A 21,742-nucleotide genomic window follows, 5' to 3' on the forward strand; every position below is an offset into this window, starting at 1 on the left:
CTAAATACATATTTGGCAATCTTATTCTAATCTCTTCCCCTTAGAAATTTACAAGTGTTAAGAAATTTCAAAATATTCCTGGGATCTCAAAAAATAAAGCAAAAAGAAGTATGTTACTATTACCTTAAGAAAGAACCTCCTGTCAGTTCTCGCTGGATTGTATGAAGCAAGGTATGCAGCAATTAGAATAAACTTAGAGTAATATGGAAGTTCCACATGAGTATGCGCTGAGAGACCTATATAACAAAACACTTTGATGAAGTATTTATTAGGGTACCATTGGGTTTTAAGTATCTCTTCTCACTTAACTTTTGATTTCCATACGGTATTCTCTCGTCAAAATGACTTACTTCCTTACCTTAAAAAGTACCATAATGATGGGCATTGTGGTGATGAACATTAATGACAGACTTTACTCAATCTATTATTTTTGTTTGGCTCCTCTCATTTTGAAGTCTAAATCCTAGCGTTCTTCCCCTCAAGGCCATGCTCTCCATTAAACCTTCCATGATGTTTCCCTAACACACCAAAATAAACTTATTTCTACTATGAATTCCTACTCTGAGTATTCCCACATAACATGATGCCTTATATTAACAGTTAACTGTACAAACTGAGTATACTTTGTGTGAAATGCTTGGGACCAGAAGTGCTTTGGATTTTTTCAGATTTTAGAATATTTGTATATACCAGTTGAATATCCCTAAATTCTGAAAAATCAAAGAAAACAAGCATTTCCTCTGAGCTCATGTCAGCACTCAGAAAGTTTTGGAGCATTTTCTATTTGGAAGTTTTGGATTCAAAATGCTTAGCCCTGTACATAAATCATACCCCTTAGTAAACAATACTAAGTTGAAGGAGCTATGTCTAACATTTTTCTGTATCTCTACACTGCCTCGCACATAGGAAATAACTGTCCATAGGAATGGACAAATCAGTCAAGTGGCACTAATTCCTAAGGAAAAGGAAGGAATCTGATATTTACTGAAAATCTACCATGTGTCAGATACTGTGTTAGGTGCTTTGCTTAAGCATCACTTTGAATCTCTGCAGTAACAACACTAAATATTCTTCCCATTTTACAATTGAAAAACTGAGCTGGGTTCAAGGTCAAACAGATAGAAAGTAGTGCAAACCAATTATTACAGATTTTTTTCTACTCTGGCATCGATCTGTTTTCCTAAAAACATACAACTAGAAGTCACTTGTAAAGCATCTGGAGCATTTATTTTATTTATTTATTTATTTATTTATTTTTTGAGACGAAGTTTCGCTCTTGTTACCCAGGCTGGAGTGCAATGGCGCGATCTCGGCTCACCGCAATCTCCGCCTCCTGGGTTCAGGCAATTCTCCTGCCTCAGCCTCCTGAGCAGCTGGGATTACAGGCACGCGCCACCGTGCCCAGCTAATTTTTTGTATTTTTAGTAGAGACGGGGTTTCACGATGTTGACCAGAATGGTCTCGATGTCTTGACCTCGTGATCCACCCGCCTCGGCCTCCCAAAGTGCTGGGATTACAGGCTTGAGCCACCGCGCCCGGCCGCATCTGGAGCATTTAAAAAGAACAAAACACAAAACAGCATTTTAACACCACTATTGCATACATTTTCTTTAACCATCAGCCACTGACCTTTGTTTAAAAAAAAAAAACAACATTTTTGATATTTGCTTATTTTTAAAAGTCAAATTAGTTCTATTTAATATTTGGCATAAATCCAAAGGAGCAGTTTTCTTAGAGAAAAAAAAGCACAAAGCTTTCAAAACATAATCACCAAAGTGCATACCCTAAACTGCTTAACATAAAATTACACTTTATTCCATAAAACTCATGAAATATAAACATGAGACAAAACTGTCATATAATTAGATTGCTTTAACAAAAGCATTTAAAGAAATAGAAATTGCTTGATTTTCATGACTTAATCCAATATTTACAAAATAAAAAACTGGTATCTCAACTTTATTTCCTCCCATTAGAGCTTCAGTTAAAGAAAAATCGTTAATCAAAATATCATTATAGCTTAAAAAGTAAATTCTCTTTTATAATACTATTTCCTGACTGAATGCTCCTTAGTATTAACTTTAGTATCTCGATAATTAGTTAAAGAAGCATCTCTGGTAACTGACTCAATATTCCTTTGATACCTTTCAGTTGCCCCAGATCTGTGTCATCTTTCTGTAGCTTTTCCCACTGGGAACTGAAAGCAAATAGAAGAGCAAAAATGGATTAAAAATGTAAAACCAATATGCTGTACTTAAAACAGAGCCCTAGAAAAACTAAATTTTTAAATTTATTAACAAAATAGAAAAGAAAAATATGTACATGCAATATACATGTTTGTACTTGTACAAAATAATTCAATGTATATATTAGAATGACATAAATTTATAAAGCAATAGCTAGATGCTATTTAATAATCTCTCTTATTATGATCACTGTTGTAGCTATTAAAAAACATCAACCAGGCCAGGTGTGGTGGCTCATACCTGTAATCTCAGCACTTTGGGAGGCCAATGAGGGAGAATCACATGAGGCCAGGAGTTTGAGTCCAGCCTAGGCAACATGGTGAAACCCTATCTCTACTAAAAATACAATAATTAGCTGGGCATCGTGGCACATGCCTGTACTCCCAGCTACTTGGGTGGCTGAGGCACGAGAATCACTTGAACCTGGGAAGTGAATGCTGCAGTGAGCTGAGACAGTACCACTGCACTCCAGCCTGGGTGACAGAGTGAGCCTCTGTCCAATCAATCAATCAATCCACCAACATTCAGTAAAACTCCCAATGTTCTAGTTAGCATATTAGATACAATTGTCATATAGTATTTCTAAACTCTATAGCAATTTCTCAGAGTAGGTCTCACACCAGAAAACTGAGGCCCAAAGGTTAAGTTACCCAAGGACACTTAGCCAGTCCATAGTGGAGCTATGAGTCAAATCCTCATAGGATGCTTGCAAAGTTCATGGTATTTTAATGGCCGCATCCTGGCCTTACTTGCAATTAAAACTGTTAAACAACCAAAACACTATTAAGAATATGAAGTGATTATGATATGACAAATTGAATTTATAAAGCAACACACTATAGTATAAAAAAAAAAGAATTACCTAGGACAGTTGTAGCTGCATCACTTCGAAAAAATGAATAGCTTTCTCATTAAAAAAAAATAAATAAATAAGGCATTTCTATGCAAAGGCCCTCTCCAACTCTAAAACCCTTAAAAAATAATGAGCTAATATACAGGGCTAATTTAAAAATAATCCTGGATATAGAACAATTAAATATCCAAAATCTTCAAGAAAAACACAGTGGAAGAGATAAGGATGACTGTGGGCCTTCTTTGAGTATGCTTTTTAAAAAATAGTTTTAGCTTTTGAAGTATTCTTTGATACCCATCTCTCACCTGTATAGCAATCAACAAGTTTATTTTATTCTCTTTTCCTTCTTTTCCCATTTTTTAAGTTTTAATATTCCTACCTTGTCAGAATATATAATATTTACATACTATTCTTCTACTCTTATTTCCACCTTAATCTTAGTTTTGACCTAAACTTAATTACATTCAATGTTCATCATCAATCCTTTTGTTAGTTTCTCCAGTCATGTCTTTTTTACATCAAGGTTGTCCTAAGAAATGCCTTATAAGGAGTGTTCTCTGAGTTCTTCCATGTTTAATATTGCTTCTCTCTAGCCTTGATAGTTGAATGACAGGTTGACTGAACATAAAATTATTTGGCTTACACCTCCTTTCTCCTTGAGTTTCTTGAAATCGTTGATGCATTTGTGGTCTTGCTTTTTTACTGATTCACTTTCCTTTTTAAGTGACTTATATTTTTTGCCTGAAAGTTCAGAGATTTTTTTTCTGTTATTTTTAAAGTCTAAATGCTTTCCAAGAAGTCTCTGTATTCAGCTTATGATGGCCCTGCCTCCAAAGGTATCAAAGTCTAAATCCCTAGAACCTGTGAATACATTCTTACAGGGTAAAAAGTACTTAGCAGATGTGCCAGTCAAGAATCTTCAGATAGATATTACACTGCATTATCCAGATAGGCCCAATATAGTCACAGGATCCTTCTAAGACAAAGACAAGTCAGAGAGAAGAGAAAACACTATACTACTAGATTAGAAGATGGAGAATGGAACCATAAGCCAAGGAATGCAGGCAGCCTCTGCAAGTTAGAAAAGGCAAATAAACAGATTCTTCTCAAGAGTCTCTAGAAGGAAAGTCCTATGGACCTGTTTTAGACTTCTGACATACAAAATTGTAAGATGGCAATTATGTGTTATCTTAAGTCACTAAATTTCTGATAATTTATTACAGTACAATATACAAGCACAGTTTCAGAATCGATCATTCTCGATTAATTGGGAAAATGAACTATATTAATGTGTAAAGCTAGGTCTTCTACTTCTGAAATGTTTTCTTGGATTATAATTTTAGATCTTAATTCCAATCTATTGTTGTTTTCCGTCTTCAGGAACTCCAATTAAATATGTTAAATCTTCTTTCTCTATCACATTTGTCACATTTATCAGACAAAGAGGTAAATCTGTCATATTTACCTCTTTTTTTAGTTTTGTTCTCTTGGTTATTTTTGGTCCTCTCCTCAATGTCCCCTATGTTCTCAGTTGAATCTGCTCTCCCTTTTTCATTTTCATTACTAACTACTATTGCCTGAACTCTGCTCTTGAGTTTAATCAACTTTTATTTCACAACCCCTATTCTTTGTCCATTTATTCTGAGTTACTAAATTTCAAACTTAAAGTATTCTTTACATACCTGAAAATGCTTTTTAAAAAAATCTAAACCAAGTCAAGCTTTTGTATTGCAATCTTCCTCTGCTCTGTTTTCGGTGTTAAGGGGGAAATTTTCATTAACTGAACTGTTTTTACTCATATTTTCTGTTTCTTCTTATAATACCTTTACATGGCTTTTCATGTTGTCTTTTCATTGAAATGCCTAATATTTGCCTGAAGCAGTAGTAACAGGTGATTTTATGAATGCAGGAGTAAGGTTTTTGGGTGGCACAGATTACTTAATTCTGAAGTGCTCCCTTGTGTAAAAATAATGAAGTCAAGTTTCTTTAATAAGTGGTGCCATTCTGAAAAAGAGGGATTGGCTTAACTTCCGATTTTGTCATTTCTGTTGGGGGGACAAAAGGAATCTTTAATTTCTATCCTTTCTTTCCATTCTTTTCCTTCATTACCAACTCTTAAAGGAATATCACACCTTTCTCAATCAACTGTCTCCCATCAAAACAGTACTTTCCCAAGACTATCATAAAACAAAAAAAATACAAAAAGTTAGACAAGTATGGTGGCATAAACCTATAGTCCCAGCTACTTGGAGGTTGAGGTGGCAGGATCACCTGGGCCCAGGGAGATTGAGGCTGCAATCAGCCATGATCTTGCCACTGTACTTCAGCCTGGGCGACAAGAGTAGAACCCCATCTCAAAAAAAAAAAAAAAAGCCATTTTGATTCTCCAGTAGCTAGTGCTCTAATCCTTCAAGCCTCAGAACTGTTCACTTCTTTCTTACTCAGTGTTGAACTCTCTTTCTGGCAAGTGATTTCATTTATATTTCACCACTACTAGTCAACCTACCCCTTGTCCCAACAATCTTCTCTTTTCCTTTCAGTCTTTGACTTTTCACCTCAGCATGAGCTCCACAACTGGCCTTGCTGGTTTCAGTTTTTACTTCACTACTGATACATAAAAACTGAAGTTTGTAGCAATTTCTAACTCATGTTAATACAGCAGGCAAGGGTTACAGGTGGTTCTGTTGGCTGTCCTTATTGATACTATGAAGAGAATTGGATTTAGGTGGCCATAATTATCCTATGGGACTAGAAGTCCCTTCATTATTATGTAAGAATAATTTTAACAAGCAAAAAAATTTTCCTACCTTTAGAAGAAAACATTACAAGCTTTTTCATTCTGACTTCAGAAAACTCTCATCAAATGAGATTTTGTTATTAAAAAGAGAAAAGGAATAATAGTATCCTTGTAGTATTTCTGCTAATTAAGAAACTACTAAATTTTTACCTGAATTACAGGCTATATCAGCTAATTATATTGAAATCAAACAAAATTATTAAGGAAAAGTAGTTAGTGATAGAGTAAGGCATTCATGAGAGAAAAACAGTAAAAAAATGACTAGAAAGAAAAGCAGGTAGTGTTTATGTTTTTAGGTTTCCTATACTGATTTGGAATCTAGACTTAATCTAATATCTGTAAGTCACTTTATTATTCACAATCATTTTCAGATATATTATTTAAATCTTTTAAGGATTGTTAGAGGAGGAAGCAAAGGCCTAGAGGTTTTAGGACTTGCTAAAATCACACATGGCAGACAATGGCTGAGCTAGAAATCAAAATCATGTTCTTCTCATGCACTAGGTGCCACCATGTCTCTCCTGAGTTGCTTCACTACTAAGAAATTTTAATAATAAACAAATGTCGATTTATGATGGTTCACCTCTTTTATAATCAAATTTTCTTTATATCATTCAAATATCTAGAATAAATATGAGAAAGCTTGTACTGACATTCCTATAACTTTCTAGGTTAAAAAAAAGCTTTGTTTCAAATTGTTTAACAATGGAGTCACTTGAGCTAAAAACCTCGACAAATAGAGCCTGGGAAGGCCATGAAGAAAGAGTTCTCATGAAGAAAGAGTTCTCATGAATAATGCTTGATAAAAGAACTATCATAAAAACCCAAAAAGAACATAACCTTGCACAAAGGTAACCATAACCTTATACAAAAATCCTGTGAGGACGTCTGCCTAGCAACTGCCTGTACATCTCTGAACTGGTACCACCTTTGTTATTGAACCTTGTAACCATGAATAGTTATCTCAAAACAATTATGTAATTCTCCTCATTCTTCCTTTAAAAACCTTTGTCTCCCTTTACTTCCCTGAATGTGCAGCGTGTGCATCTCCACTATAATGCCCATTCTCAAAGAGATACCATTTCCTTTTAGAGTCCCTCTCTGTTATTTAGGTTGATATATTGAAGTGAGACCTGCAGCAAGATCACCTTCAGAAGGAATCAACAGTTCTTAGAACTGGCATATAGTACTTACTTGAGCCCTTTGAACGTTCTGCTTCCAAGGCTCACCTTCTCTGAGCCTTGAGCCTCCCACTTTTTGACGGAAACTCTTGAATTCATTCAGGATCTGATTAAGGCCACTTTAAGAAAGGGTCTTACAATCCTCTTGGGATAATAACAACTTTCTGGCTTTTCTGGCAATCTCTTTCTGGCATAAGGACAAGTGTCCTTCTGGTTTGAATACTCTGGTTACTAAGAAATTTGTGTTCTATCTGTGAAGTATGTCTTTTCCAGTGAATTCACTTCTGGTTCTACATGCCTAATTTAGTATTTTGTTTAATCTGCATACCTGGGTTTAAAATTTTTGTAAATCTTACCTTGGTTTCATTTTGGTTTGGTAACACATATCCATAAATAATTTAGCTCTTTTCCCTTGCTTATTTCTAAGAATCTACAAAAAGCAAAAATAAACATTCTAGATGGTGGGCACAGGATGTCTAATTAAAAGCCACTATGATGTCACCAACATCTAAAACACTGGTCCAAACACCTAATACTCCCTGATAAGATTTATAGGATTTTCTTTGCTCTTGAGTGATTAAAAAGATACAAAATGGGATCCTCAAATGCTAAAGGCATGCTAAAACAATCTTCCTTTGGAGATTCCTGCCAGCTATATTATGGACCATTCTTGGGTATATTTTTTAATTGATAGGCAAATGGTTACAGAATGTAGCTAGTCAGGCATGAGCAGGACAGGAGAAGCTTCCCCCTACCGCACGAGGAATGTCAGGCAACCCTAGGGTGATGGGCAGCCTATTGTCACACCGTCTGTCTAATAATTGGTCACCACTGGCACCATGTAAAGGCAGTTTCCCAATAGACAGAAACACCTGAAACTGGTGATCAGCAGCTTTCCAATAAGATCTCAGGAGTTGGGTGGGTAAGCTCAGGCATGTGCAGTACGAGGCAAAATAGAGGCATTTAACTAGTATATGACTTTCCAGGGACATTCCTCTGGTAAGGGAAGAACACCTCAAGTGAGCATATGTACAAGGCCAGTAAACGCACTAAACATGCTCAACTCCCAAGGGCTAGCAGGCCACTGCCCACCACAAGGGAAGCATTAGAGAAGGGTCACAAGAATCCAGAAGTATGCTACCATATACAACCCTAAGTCAAAGATCAATGGGGCACTTATCTTTCAAGTTGCCTGCTTGGCCTTCTTCCAAATATACCTTTCTTCCTTTTGTTCTTGTTCTAAACCTTTTTAATAAACTTTCACTCCTGTTCTAAAACTTGCCTCAGTCTCTCCTTGTACCTTATACTTCCTTGGTAGAATTCTTTCTTCTGTGAAGAAAAGAACTGAGGTTGCTGCAGGCCCAAATGGATTTGCCGCTGGTAACAAAAGGACGTCAAGGAAAATTTGGAGCACAATGGCCATTATTTGAAATCTTTAAGCTTATTAAAAATCTGTGACCAAGTAAAGAATTAAAATATGTAGAGCACTCTAATTTCTCTACCTCTCTATTTTTTTCCTGCCTACTTTGAATCTAGTCACTTTTTCTGCTGGTATTGAGATAAACTTGCCGCTATGGCATTCCAGCCAAGACAGAAAGGGGGAAAAACTCTTAGAGTGCTTTCAAATTATTGTTATACAAATTATATCAGCTCCATGGCAACTGACAACCTAGACATTTTCTGGAAATGTAAATTTAGGTTTGCCTCACTAACAATTGCTTTGAGTGATGGAACAGTTAATTAAAGAATTGATGTTCTAAAAGAAAAGAAGTGGTCAATGTTTATAAGAGGCTCTCAGATCAAAGAGGTTAAATTCTTGAGCTCAGAGCAATAATGTAAAATGTCTGTCTGGCATAAAAAATGTTTTGTCTGCCATGCAAGACTAGAAAAAGCTAAAACAAACAAACAAAAAACACCCAGCTAAAATGCTTCCCCATCCACACAGACCAGTCAAGCAAACCAGACCAATAAACAAAAGAAAAATGTGTTACTAATTCTAGGATACTTGGAGATGTTTTTTTTATACAATTCAGCTAGTCCTATCTAAAATATAAACACTAGAATGCGTAACCCTAAACTTACTGGAAACTGAAAAAAGAATAAAAAGAAGTGTTTTAAAAATCAAACTGCTATGGAAATTGCCTTATCCAAAATATTGGTACACAGTCTTCATAAGATGGCCTATTGGAACAAATAAAGTTTAGCCATGAGAACAGGTTCCAATTTTATCAGAAATAGTGTTTGGCTCCAACTATGCTTTTATAAACCAGTGTGTACATGTGTTTGTGTTTATATATATATATCCATGTGTTGTGTTATATGTTGTGTCTACATGGTAAAATCTGGCACAGTTGTCCAGAAATCCCTTAGGGAATTCTATTCAGATTGGCTTAAATAAGCAATAATAAAAACTGTTAAACTATACAGTAATTAAACCAAATGACAAGTGACTTAAATGAAACTTTAATAAATAAGCTAGTTATCTGGGAAAGGCACAGAAAGGGAAAGCCTAGTTACATTAATGGGGATTCTCTACAGATGCAAATTTCCCCCATCAAAGAAGACTTTACAGGGCCATTTTCAAAATACATCAAAAAATATATTGGGGTAAAACACTTTGATTTCCTTTGGTGTCTGCTATCTGATATGTGATTCTATATCAGAGACGAGTTGGAATTTGATTTCTTACTGACACAAAAAGTCTGTTTTGTCATCTTATGATCTATCAGCTTTAATGTTAATGCTGGTCGATGGTGCCTAAACTCGAAAAAGGAGAGGCTATGTCTGGCCTCCCTTCCCCTCATGGCCAGGATTAGTTTTTCAGGTTTCTTCTGGGTCCTCTTTGCCCAGAGGGAGTCCATTTAGTTGGTTAGGGAACTTAGGATTTTTTGGTACAGTAGTTTAATAAATTAATTTTTTAAACATAAAAATAAATAAGCAAGCTGCTGTTAAACTTGTTGATAAAATAAACACAGAAATGTCTTAAGAATTGTCAGCATAGATTTTTGCTGGGATTTATGGGCCAGGTAGTTTTATATTTGTCTCTACTAGACAAGAGGTTTTAAGCTAAGGTATCAGGGTTTCACACAAAAGTATGTAACTATAAACTCAGCCTAAAAACAGATAATCTTTGTTTCTGTAACTCTTTGATAATTAAGACAAATTAAAATGGTTTAATAAAAAAGAGCTATACCTCCAAAGTAATCAGAAAAATACCCCAACTTTAATTTTAAGGTTCTTACCTGATATTCACAAGCTATAAAAATGACTAACAACAAAAAAAGAGTCCTGCGCCAGATGGATTCACAGCCAAATTCTACCAGATGTAGAAAGAGAAGCTGGTACCATTCCTTCTGAAACTATTCCAAACAATACAAAAAGAAGGAATCCTCCCTAACTCATTTTATGATACCAACATCATCCTAACACCAAAACCTGGCACAGACACAACTAAAAAAGAAAATTTCAGGCCAATATCCATGATGCAAAAATCTTCAATAACATACTGGCAAACCGAATCCAACAGCACATCAAAAAGCTTATCCATCATGATCAAGTTAGCTTCATCCTGGGGATGTAAGGCTGGTTCAACATACACAAATCTATAAACATACTCCATCACATAAAAACAACCGAAGACAAAAAACACATTATTATCTCAATAAAATACAGAAAAGGCCTTTGACAAAATTCAACAGCCCATTATGCTAAAAACTCTCAATGAACTAGGTATCGATGGAACATATTTCAAAATAATAAAAGCTATTTATGACACACCCATAGCCAATATCATACTGAATGGGCAAAAACTGGAAGCATTCCCTTTGAAATCTGGCACTAGACAAGGATGCCCTCTTTCACCACTCCTATTCAACACAGTATTGGAAGTTCTGGCCAGGGCGATCAGGCAAGAAAGAAACAAAAGGTATTCAATTAGGAAAACAGTAAGTCAAATGGTCTCTATTTGCAGATGAAATGATTATATATTTAGAAGACCCCATTGTCTCAGCCCAAAATCTCCTTAAGATGATAAGCAACTTCAGCAAAGTCTCAAGATACAATATCAATGTGCATAAATCACAAGCATTCCTATACACCAATAGCAGAAAAACAGAGAGCCAAATCATGAGCAAACTCCCATTCACAATTGCTGCAAAGAGAATAAAATACCTATGTATACACCTAACAAAGGATGCGAAGGACCTCTTCAAGGAGAACTACAAAGCACTGCTCCAGGAAATAAGAGAGGACACAAACAGATGGAAAAACATTCCATGCTCATGGTTCGGAAGAATCAATATCATAAAAACGGCCATAATGCCCTAAGTATTTCTAAATTCAATGCTAACACCATCAAGCTACCACTGACCTTCTTCAAAGAACAGGAAAAAAAACCTTAAACTTCATATGGAACCAAAAAAATGCCCATATAGCCAAGACAATCCTAAGTAAAATAAAACAAAGCTGGAGGCATCATAACACCTGACTTTAACCTATACTACAAGGCTACAGTAATCAAAACAGCATGGTACTGGTACCAAACCAGATATATAGACCAATGGAATGGAACAGAGGCCTCAGAGGTTATGTCACACATCTACAACTATCTGATCTTTGACAAACATGAAAAAAATAAGCAATAGGGAAAGGATTCCCTGTTTAATAAGTGGTGTGGGAAAAACTGGCTACACGTGCAGAAAGCTGAAACTGGACCCCTTCCTTACACCTTATACAAAAAGTAACTCCAGATGGATTAAAGATTTAAACATAAGCCCTAACACCATAAAAACCCCAGAAGAAAACCTAGGCAATATCATTCAGGACATAGGCATAGGCAAAGACTTCATGACCAAAACACCAAAAGCAACGGCAACAGAAGCCAAAATAGACAAATGGGATCTAATTAAACTCCAGAGCGTCTGCAGCAAAAGAAACAGTCATTAGAGTGAACTGGCAACCAACAGAATGGGAAAAAAATTTTGCAAGCTACCCATCTGACAAAGGGCTAACATCCAAAATATACAAAGAACTTAAACAAATGTACAAGAAAAAAAAAAAAAATCAAACAGTGGGCAAAGCATATCAACAGACGTATCTCAAAAGACATGTATGCAGCTAACAAACATGAAAAAATACTCATCATCAGTGGTCATTAGAGAAATGCAAATTGAAACCACATGGAGATACCATCTCACACCAGTCAGAATGGCAATCATTCAAAAATCTGGAGATAACAGATTCTGGAGAGGATGTGGAGAAATAGGAACACTTTTACACTGTTGGTGGGAGTGTAAATTGGTTCAATCATTGTGGAAGACAGTGTGGCGATTCCTCAAGGATCTAGAAATAGAAATACCATTTGACCCAGCAATCTCATTACTGGGTATATACCCAAAGGATTAAAAATCATTCCATTATAAAGATATATGCACACGTGTGGTCACTGCGGCACTGTTTACAAGAGCAAAGACTTGGAACCAACCCAAATGCCCATCAATGATAGACTGGATAAAGAAAATGTGGCACATGTACCATGGACTACTATGAGGCCATAAAAAAGGATGAATTCATGTCCTTTGTGGGGACATGGATGAAGCTGGAAACCAACATTCTTAGCAAACTGACACAAGAACAGACTACCAAACACCACATGTTCTTACCCATAAGCAACTGTTGAACAATGAGAACATATGGACACAGGGAGGGGAACATCACATACTGGGGCCTATTGCGGGGGTGACGGGCTAGGGGAGGGATAGCAGGGGGTGGGGGAATTGGGGAGGGATAACATCAGGAGAAATACTTAATATAGGTGATGGGGGATGAATACAGCAAACCACCATGGCATGTATATACCTATGTAACAATCCTGTATGATCTGCACAGGTACCCCAGAACTTAAAGTATAATAATAATCTTAAAAAAATGACAAACATGGAAATAGCTTGAACTAATGACTAGCCTTGCCTAATATCTCAGTTTTCATAAGTAATCTACTTATAACTGTTAAACACAAATTAGGTGAATGTAAGTAGCATAAACATTTATAAATAAATTTGAATAAAATAATACTCATTGAATGTCTGAATCACTTCCAAATAAGACAAAGTACTGAAACATAAATTACTAAACATAAGTTTGTTCTTGGCTTCTTAAAGTCTATGAAAAGACTACTACTAATACACATAAAAGTTAGGTTACAGAGAAAAATTTGTAAAATTATAAAATGGCTCTCATCTATAAAAAATTGTTATGTGCAGTTCAAAGTTTCTTAATTCCTTAGTTTCTACTAGCAATTAAGGTTACTAAAAGTAACCTTAACAATTCTAATTAACATATATAATTTTGTACACAAAGTTTACCCCAAAAACTTAGATGTGTTTTTAATAAGGATTCTTTAAAATTTTACTTTAAGTTCTGGGATACATGTGCAGGTTTGTTACATAGATATACATGTGCCATGGTGGTTTGCCGTACCTATCACCCCCTCATCTAAGTTTTAAGCCCTACATGCATTAAGTAGTTGTCTAATGCTCTCCCTCCCCTTGCCCTACACCCCCAAAAGGCCCCAGTGTGTGCTTTTCCCCTCCCTGTGTCCATGTGTTCTCAATGTTCAAGTTTCACTTATGAGTGAGAACATGTAGTGTTTGGTTTTCTGTTCCTATGTTAGTTTGCTCAGAATAATGCCTTCCAGCTTCATCCATGTCCCCACAAAGGATATGAACTCATTCCTTTTTTATGGCTGCATAGTATTCCATGGTATAAATGTGCCACATTTTCTTTAACTAGTCTATCATTGATGGGCATTTGGGTTGGTTCCAAGACTTTGTTATTGTAAATAGTGCTGCAATAAACATATGTGTGTATGTGTCTCTATAGAATGATTTATAATCTTTTGGGTATATAAATCCAGTAATGGGATCGCTGGGTCAAATGGTATTTCTGGTTCTAGAGCCTTGATGAATCGCCACACTGTCTTCTACAATCATTGAACTAATTTACACTCCCACCAACAGTGTAAAAGTGTTCCTATGTCTCCACAGCCTCACTAGCATCTGTTGTTTCCTGACTTTTTAATGATTGCCATTTCTAACTGGCATGAGATGTTATCTCATTGTGGTTTTGATTTTCATTTCTCTAATGACCAGTGATGATGAGCTTTTTTTCATGTTTGTTGGCCGCAAAAATGTCTTCTTTTGAGAAGTGTCTGTTCATATCCTTCATCCACTTTTTGATGCGGTTGTTTTTTTCTTGTAAATTTGTTTAAGTTCCTTGTAGATTCTGGATATTAGAGCTTCGTCAGATGAATACACTGCAAAAATTTTCTCCTATTCTGTAGGCTGCTTGTTCACTCTGATGATAGTTTCTTTGGCTGTGCAGAAGCTTTTTAATTTCATCCTGTTTGTCTATTTAGGCTTTTGTTACAATTGCTTTTGGTGTTTTAGTCATGAAGTCTTTGCCCATGCCTATGTCCTGAATGGTATTGCCTTCTAGGGTTTTTATGGTTTTAGGTCTTACATTTAAGTCTTTACTCCATTTTGAGTTAATTTTTGTTTAACTTGTATGAAGGGGTCCAGTTTCTGTTTTCTGCATATGGCTAACTAGTTTTCCTAGCACCATTTATTAATAAGGTTACTAAAAGTAACCTTAACAATTCAAATTAACATATATTATTCTGCATACAAAGTATACCCCAAAAATAAAATCTGTTTTTAATGAAAACTCTTGAAAAGCCAAAAAAAAGGTGTTCTTCACTGAGAAAAAAAAAAATTTTTGTTTAAATTCTGAAGGTTATTTCCAAAAGTAAATTCAAGAAGAAAACAGAAACATAATGGAAAGGAACCAGTAAGTAGGAGATACAGATGTGTAAAGTTAAGGGTATAAGTATGTATTTTTGGTAAAAGAAGGTTAAAAAGAAAAGTGAATTTTTTTTTTTAAGAGACAGGGTCTCGTTATGTTGACCAGGCTGGTCTTGAACTCCTGGGCTCAAGCAATTCTGGCACCTTGGCCTCCCAGAGTGCTAGAATTATACATGTGAAGCACCACACCCAGTCAAAGCAAGGATAAATTTGAGAAATAATTTTGTGTGGTAAATATTTTGTTCTAAATGTAGTTATTTAAACAGAGAAAGCATAAGACAAAACTAAAGATCTATGCATGTCATAGATGGTTTATATAATTCATAATAAGGTTTGTGAAGGGTAGATTTATTAAACAAATTTGTGTGTGATCAAGTTGGCTATAATTCGAAGGAAATTATTTTTAAGTCTTCTCAAAGATTGAACTCTGAGATAAATACATTTCTCAATACAAAACTAAAAATTTGGTCCACTGCATTCGAAAAAAAGCTGTTTTTTAAAAAATTTTTTCCTAAGAATTGATCTGCTTGTAGAATAGGTTTTTACTTTGAATTCTGAAATCTGCTTTTTTAACAGCTGTCTTCTAAACTGCAGGGTTTTTTTTTTTTTTTTTTTTTTTTTTTTTTGCTGTTTTTCTTCTCTTTCACAGTCTTCATTTAATTTCAGGTTAGTAAAGCTGACTTCTTCCCTTAGGATGATAATTTCATTTCTTGAGGTAGAATTTTCCTCTTAAAGCTTCTCAGATTTATAGCTCAGAAGTTTAATGTTTGCTGCACCTTATTGCATGCCATATATGAATGCTTTCAACTCTTTCTCCCTTGAGAAAGGATACCTTTAACCTTGACTGAGGTGATAACTTTCTCCTTTGACTTTTATATAACTTTTTTTCCACTGATTATAATCTAACTCTAAAATTTTTATCTTGATGGCCTACAAAAGCAATGTTTTCCTCCCGTATAGCTTGATTCTGTACACTTGGCTTTTCTTAATGTGTCTGAATCATTCCATGTAATCAGGAAACTTCCCATGCTGTATTTCCCTGCTCAAGGTACTATTTTCTTGTTTACACTCCATGGTGTGTACTCATAACCTTGACCACACAGTATTCCTGTGTCTGATTAAATTCAAGTACTGTTTTCATTGGGTTCAACTTCCAGGTTACCTAAATGGGTTTCCTATAAGGAGAAGCAATCACACAGCAAGAGGTTCTTCTCTACTTTTTTGGTAAATGGCCCAAAACCAAGTATTTTGCATTTTATCAAGATAACTTTGTGTTGTCCTTACTAGTTATTATTTTTTTATTACTTAGAAAAATAGCTTTGAAAGGGTTAAGGTTTTTTAAATCCAGGTCACTTTCTATATTGCTTTCGAAGTCCTTTGGTTATCATTCTGGTTAAATGAATGAGTATTATTTTAGTGACCTGTAATCTTGTTTTGACCAGATGTTTAAACCTTTTCACATCTTTGATAGAATTCCCCAATATCAAAATTCTAAATTAAATATTTTTGACCTAGAACTAACTTTTGGATTTTCTAATTAGGCCCTTGGAAAGCCTCAAGGTGCATATTTCTCACATTGTAAAGATATCAAATGATTGCATTTATTTTGTAAATGGTATAAGAAGCATTGCCAAATGGAAATACTGGATCTTCTTTCAGTTATAGGTATGTGATTAATACCAATGTTCTAAAATTGTCTAAAAGTTAGAGATCTAACGTGTCATCAAGTCATACTTGTTGTTATATATTGTATGCCACAAAAATAATCAAATTTCCTTGTCAATTTCTGATTATGGTAAACTTTCATCAAATTTTTAACCATGGTTATTCTAAGTCTCTGTCATCCTACAGTTATTGTTCTTATTTTTATCTAAAAGCATTTGCAATCAGATTTATAAAAAAAGATTCTAATAGTACTCTTAAATACATGTTTCTAGTAACTTAAAGATCAATGGATTAAATAAAAATCTATCAGAACTCTAATGAAGAAATGATAGGCTCATGAAACTGCTAATCAAGATCAAACAGAACAAAAATTAATTACATGAGATTGAATAACTGATGAAGATAATGTTAACATGATATTTTTTTGAAATATGTTTTTTGCTTGTTTTTGTTTTCTAGATTTAAGAAAATTTTCTCTCTAAAGCTACCTAGATTTTATAGTTTTACAAAATTGCTAACTAGCAATTGAGTAAAGTAAATTTGTGAACCAAGGTTAAGCATCTGCTTTTTCTCATTTCATTCCTATAAAATTCAAAAACTCTTCATGGGTATTTTTTTTTCTTGGAAACGTGCAATTTACTAAGTTCAATAAGAATTTGCTCTCTCTTTCTAACAGAATATAACTGGAAACACTGGTTATATTACAAATACTTTCACTATCATATCATATTAGAAAATGTGGACAGAACTGCCTGATTTCAAAGATTTTCCCAGCTTTACAGTGAGTGAGTAAGCACTATACAAACTGGGATTGTCATATTACTATACATTTTACTGTGTATTTTCCTTTTTAAACTTTGTACTTGTTGGCTGTCAAATTTCTGCAGATGCTGGGTGCAGTACCTCACACCTGTAATCCCAGCACTTTGGGAGGCTGAGGCAGGTGGATTACCTGATGTCAGGAGTTCGAGATCAGCCTGGCCAAAATGGGGAAACCCTGTCTCTACTAAAAATACAAAAATCAGCTGGGCATGGTGGTGCACGCCTATAATCCTAGCTATTTGAGAGGCTGAGGCAGGAGAATTGCTTGAACCCAGGAGGCAGAGGTTGCAGTGAGCTGATATCGCACCATGGCACTCCAGCCTGGACAAGAGGGAAACTCCATCTCAAAAAAAAAAAATTTTGTAGAAGTACAACTCCTAACAAAACAATGCTGACCCAGGACTTTGCAATGATAGCCAACACCTGTGGAACAGACAAAATTAAACTTCACAATGGATTCTAGGTAGACTTAGCCACTCCCTTAAACCTCCCTTGTGGCTAAAAGGGTTCTGACACTGACTCCTAGCCACCATTCACTCCTTTCGACAGGTGACCAGACAACAACCCAGGACAGGTCTGTTCTGACACCAAAGTAACATAAAAACCTAACTACAGGATGACTGATCAGCAATGCTTTTGGAGAAAGATCTTGATTAAAGGGGGAAAATGCAAAAGTTGTCAGAATCAAAATGGAGTTACATGATTAAAAATCCTGAAAAAACAGAGCCAAGAAAGGCCATGAAGGAAGGGTTCTCATGTTTAATTACTGATAAAAAGAACTATTACAAAAGACTGAAAAAAATCATAACCTTTTATAAAGGCTAATGCAATCCCTACACAAAAAAATACCTCAGTGAGGACATCTGCCCAGCAACTACTTGTTCAGCTCTGAACTGGTGTCATCGTTGTTATTGATCCTTGTTGCCAAGAGTAATAATCTCAAAACAATTATGTAATGCTCTTCATTTCCTTTAAAATCATTGTTTTACTTTACCTTTCTGATGATGCAGAGTTTATTACTACAGCATGTGCCTTCCAAATGCCATGCCAATTCTCAAACAGGTATCGTTTTCTTTTAGAGTCCTTCTCTCTGTTATTTAGGTTCAGAGAGTATATATCCCAAATAAAGATATAAAAAACAGTACACATAAAAACAGAAAATTACCTTGATATTTCCCTGAGATAAACAGTCTGCATGGCTTTCTTCAAATGAGGTTCAATATTTCTCCACAGTTTGCGAGTATCACGTTCACTTGCTACCCAAAGGGAAGAAAATTTCAGTAATTTTATCTTCTAAAAAGCTTTCTCAAAATAAATATTAATGAGTAAAATTACACAGTTACCTTCTCCTCTAACCACAGGTTCACAATATTTAGGAAAATTAAGTACTGCCTGTAAGTAAAGAAAAATAAAGAGAAGAATAAAGCACGGATCAATCACAATTAGAGATTTATTTTTCAAGTAAAATATGTTGTACAATTCAGGAAATTTTACTTAAAACAATTGCTCAAGTCGAATATAATTATATGCAGTGGTATGCACCTATAATACCAGCTACTCAGGAGGCTCAGGCAGAGGGATTGCTTGGGCCCAGGAGATGAAGACTGTAGCGTGCTGTGACTGCACCTGTGAGCAGTCACTGCACTCCAGCCTGGGCAATATGGCAAGACCCTCCTTCTTTCTAAAAAAAAAAAAAAAAAAATGTAATTGTAGCTTATTAGTATAATAAAAAAACAGTAAAAGTACCAATAATGATAGCACAACATAAAATATTCTTTAATTGGCTAAATCCTGCCTAATATATTAGCCTCTGTATACAGAATTATGATAAAAGAGAATGGAGTGTCTCACCAAAAATATACTTCTTTGGCGTATTTTGATATGGCTTATCAGAGGGGCTGCAAGCAGAGAATAACACTGAAAAGCTGTTTGTGTGTGTGTGTGTGTGTGTGTGAGAGAGAGAGAGATTTGCATCTGTAGAGGAAATAAGTAAACAGCAGAAAACAGGCTTTCTCTGATCATCCCCCACCTTGGATGTAGGAAAGATTAGCTCTCAGGAAAGAGACTTCAGGGTCTGACACCTCTGAAGGTCTGATAGAGAAACTTAGCACACGCTGCCATCTATTCTAACTGAAAGTTGCTACCTATGAGGTTTCATTTGCTCAACAAGACTGCCTTCCCTAATCATGTGTTTTCTCTTCTCTCCCTCCAGTAATCTGTTATGCCATGCCCGAGCCCATTTTCCTTCTGTAACCTCAGCATGGCATACAAATTTGAACCTCTGGCCCACCTTTCTGTCCCCTACCTTTTGAGGCTTATACTTTGTGTAAGGTTCCTGTGCCCACATGCATATTAATAAACTTGTATGTAATAGCTAACGCATGCAGGGCTTAACACTTAGGTGAAGGGGTGATAGGTGCAGCAAACCACCACAGCACACGTTTTACCTATGCAACAAACTTATACATCCTGCACATGAATCCTGGAACTTAATATAAAATTAAATTAAATTTAAAAATAAATTAAAATAAAAAAATAAATTTGTATGCCTTTTTTTCCTGTTAATCTCTTATTACTTTGTTTTATAGATTCAAATTATCAAACCTGCAGGGTAAAAATGTGAACTTCCCTACAGTAACAAAGCATAATTTGTACTTTTAGGTTATATTTATGCCACATAGAACCATAAAACATTTAATGAAAAACCTGAAGCCCAAAAAATTAACTGTTGCTTTCTAAGGTCTGAACATTCTCATAAATTAAACATCATAGAGTTCCATATGACTCAAAGTATTTGGATTGGCAGCACTAGCTGAGATTGTTACAAATGGAAGTTCTTGATACCATCTCAGGCATACTAAATCAGAATCTCTAAGCATAAGACCCAGGAATCTATGTTTACTGATCTCTCTAGAAATTCTATGTATTCTAAACTCTGAGGAGTACTAATTAGCTAATAATAACTACTTACTAGTTTTCCATTAATTAACACCAGAATTCTACTGAAAAGTAATTTGAGCAAACTGGTAAAAACATACTGCTTCCATATATCAATATTAGTTTGTTACCAGTATTTCATGTCAAAATAATTCAATGAGGCATAGAAAAAAGATATATATAAATGTGTAAGTATATAACATATAACTAGATAACAGAGAACTAAGAACCAAATCATTAAAATAATTTCTTCCTATTCAACTTCATAAAAACAATTATTTAAAGTAGAAAAATCTTCCAAATTCTGCTAACATTAAGTATAGAGAAGAACAATCAAGAATAAATTACTCACTTCAGCCAAACTTTCTTACCTTAATTTTAGATTTTCAGATCTAAGCATAGTTTAAAAACACTGAAGTGTCATAATGTTAACAGCAGCTGGTAAACAATTTGGCTACTAAAAATAAACAACTGACCCTCGAACAATATGGTTTGAACTGTGAGGGTCCACTTATACACAGATTTTTTTACAACCAAACACAGAACAAAAACATAGTATTCAGGGACTATAAAACTCATGAATAGGGAGGACTAAGTTTTTATACACTCAGGTTCTGCAGAGTTGATGACAGGGTTTAAGTGTGCTCAGATTTTGATATATATGGAAACCAATCCCCCAAGTATACCAAGGGACAACTGTATTGCTTTTCTTTTCTGGTTGAAACACTAAAATATGTTTAATAATTTATGAAAAACAGTTAAAAAGGCAATATCATAAGGTTTGTCAGAGAAAACAAATCTAAATGAATATTCAAAGTAGTACTTTATTTTCTCCTGCCTTAAGCTACCTATAGAACTAGCCTCTAAAAAATTCAGAGATACCAATTCCTAAAAGCACACACACACACACAGAAAAGACCCCTGAAAAAAATATTTTTCAGGTGATTTAATAAACTTTCAAGCAAAATGCCACTTACAAACTTTGAAACAAACAACACTATCTATCTGAAGAAAAAAGGAAAATATATGTTTATTATTCTATGTTCTATATCTAGAAGAAACTAGAACATTGTGCTATTTTTTTCCTCTAATGTTCAAGGATCCTTTTCTCTATTTATTATTAACAATAGTAATATAAGACTTAAACTATACTTCACATTTATGAATATGATGTTAAAAAAAGCTGTAACTTCACCCTAAATAAAATCATTCCTCAGTAAAACCTGAAGAACTTTAAAAAATACCATATTTAAATATATATTTCTCTCTTTATATTTTATTTTCCCATAAATATTTTCCTTAAATAATTTTTCCTTCTTGTACTTTATAATCTACTTTGAAATGGCTGCCAGCACAGATTCTCACAGCATTCAAGTGCTAAA

At 34.9% G+C, this 21,742-nt stretch overlaps 1 protein-coding gene across 2 annotated transcripts in view; it reads right to left on the reverse strand.

The window, feature by feature from the left end:
• Positions 1-21,742, reverse strand: part of ORC5 (origin recognition complex subunit 5) — a 91,570-nt gene that overhangs the window by 43,744 nt on the left and 26,084 nt on the right. For both annotated transcript variants that reach the window (XM_002751686.4, XM_054237379.2), the window contains exons 7-10: positions 18,767-18,815; positions 18,589-18,679; positions 2,145-2,197; positions 124-236 (exon numbers count right to left, since the gene is read on the reverse strand). In XM_002751686.4, the coding sequence (XP_002751732.3) occupies positions 124-236; positions 2,145-2,197; positions 18,589-18,679; positions 18,767-18,815 (306 nt within the window). The remainder of the gene's footprint in view (positions 1-123; positions 237-2,144; positions 2,198-18,588; positions 18,680-18,766; positions 18,816-21,742) is intronic.

The sequence above is a fragment of the Callithrix jacchus genome, chromosome 11, assembly GCF_049354715.1.
Source record: "Callithrix jacchus isolate 240 chromosome 11, calJac240_pri, whole genome shotgun sequence".
Classification (NCBI taxonomy): Eukaryota; Metazoa; Chordata; class Mammalia; order Primates; family Cebidae; genus Callithrix; species Callithrix jacchus.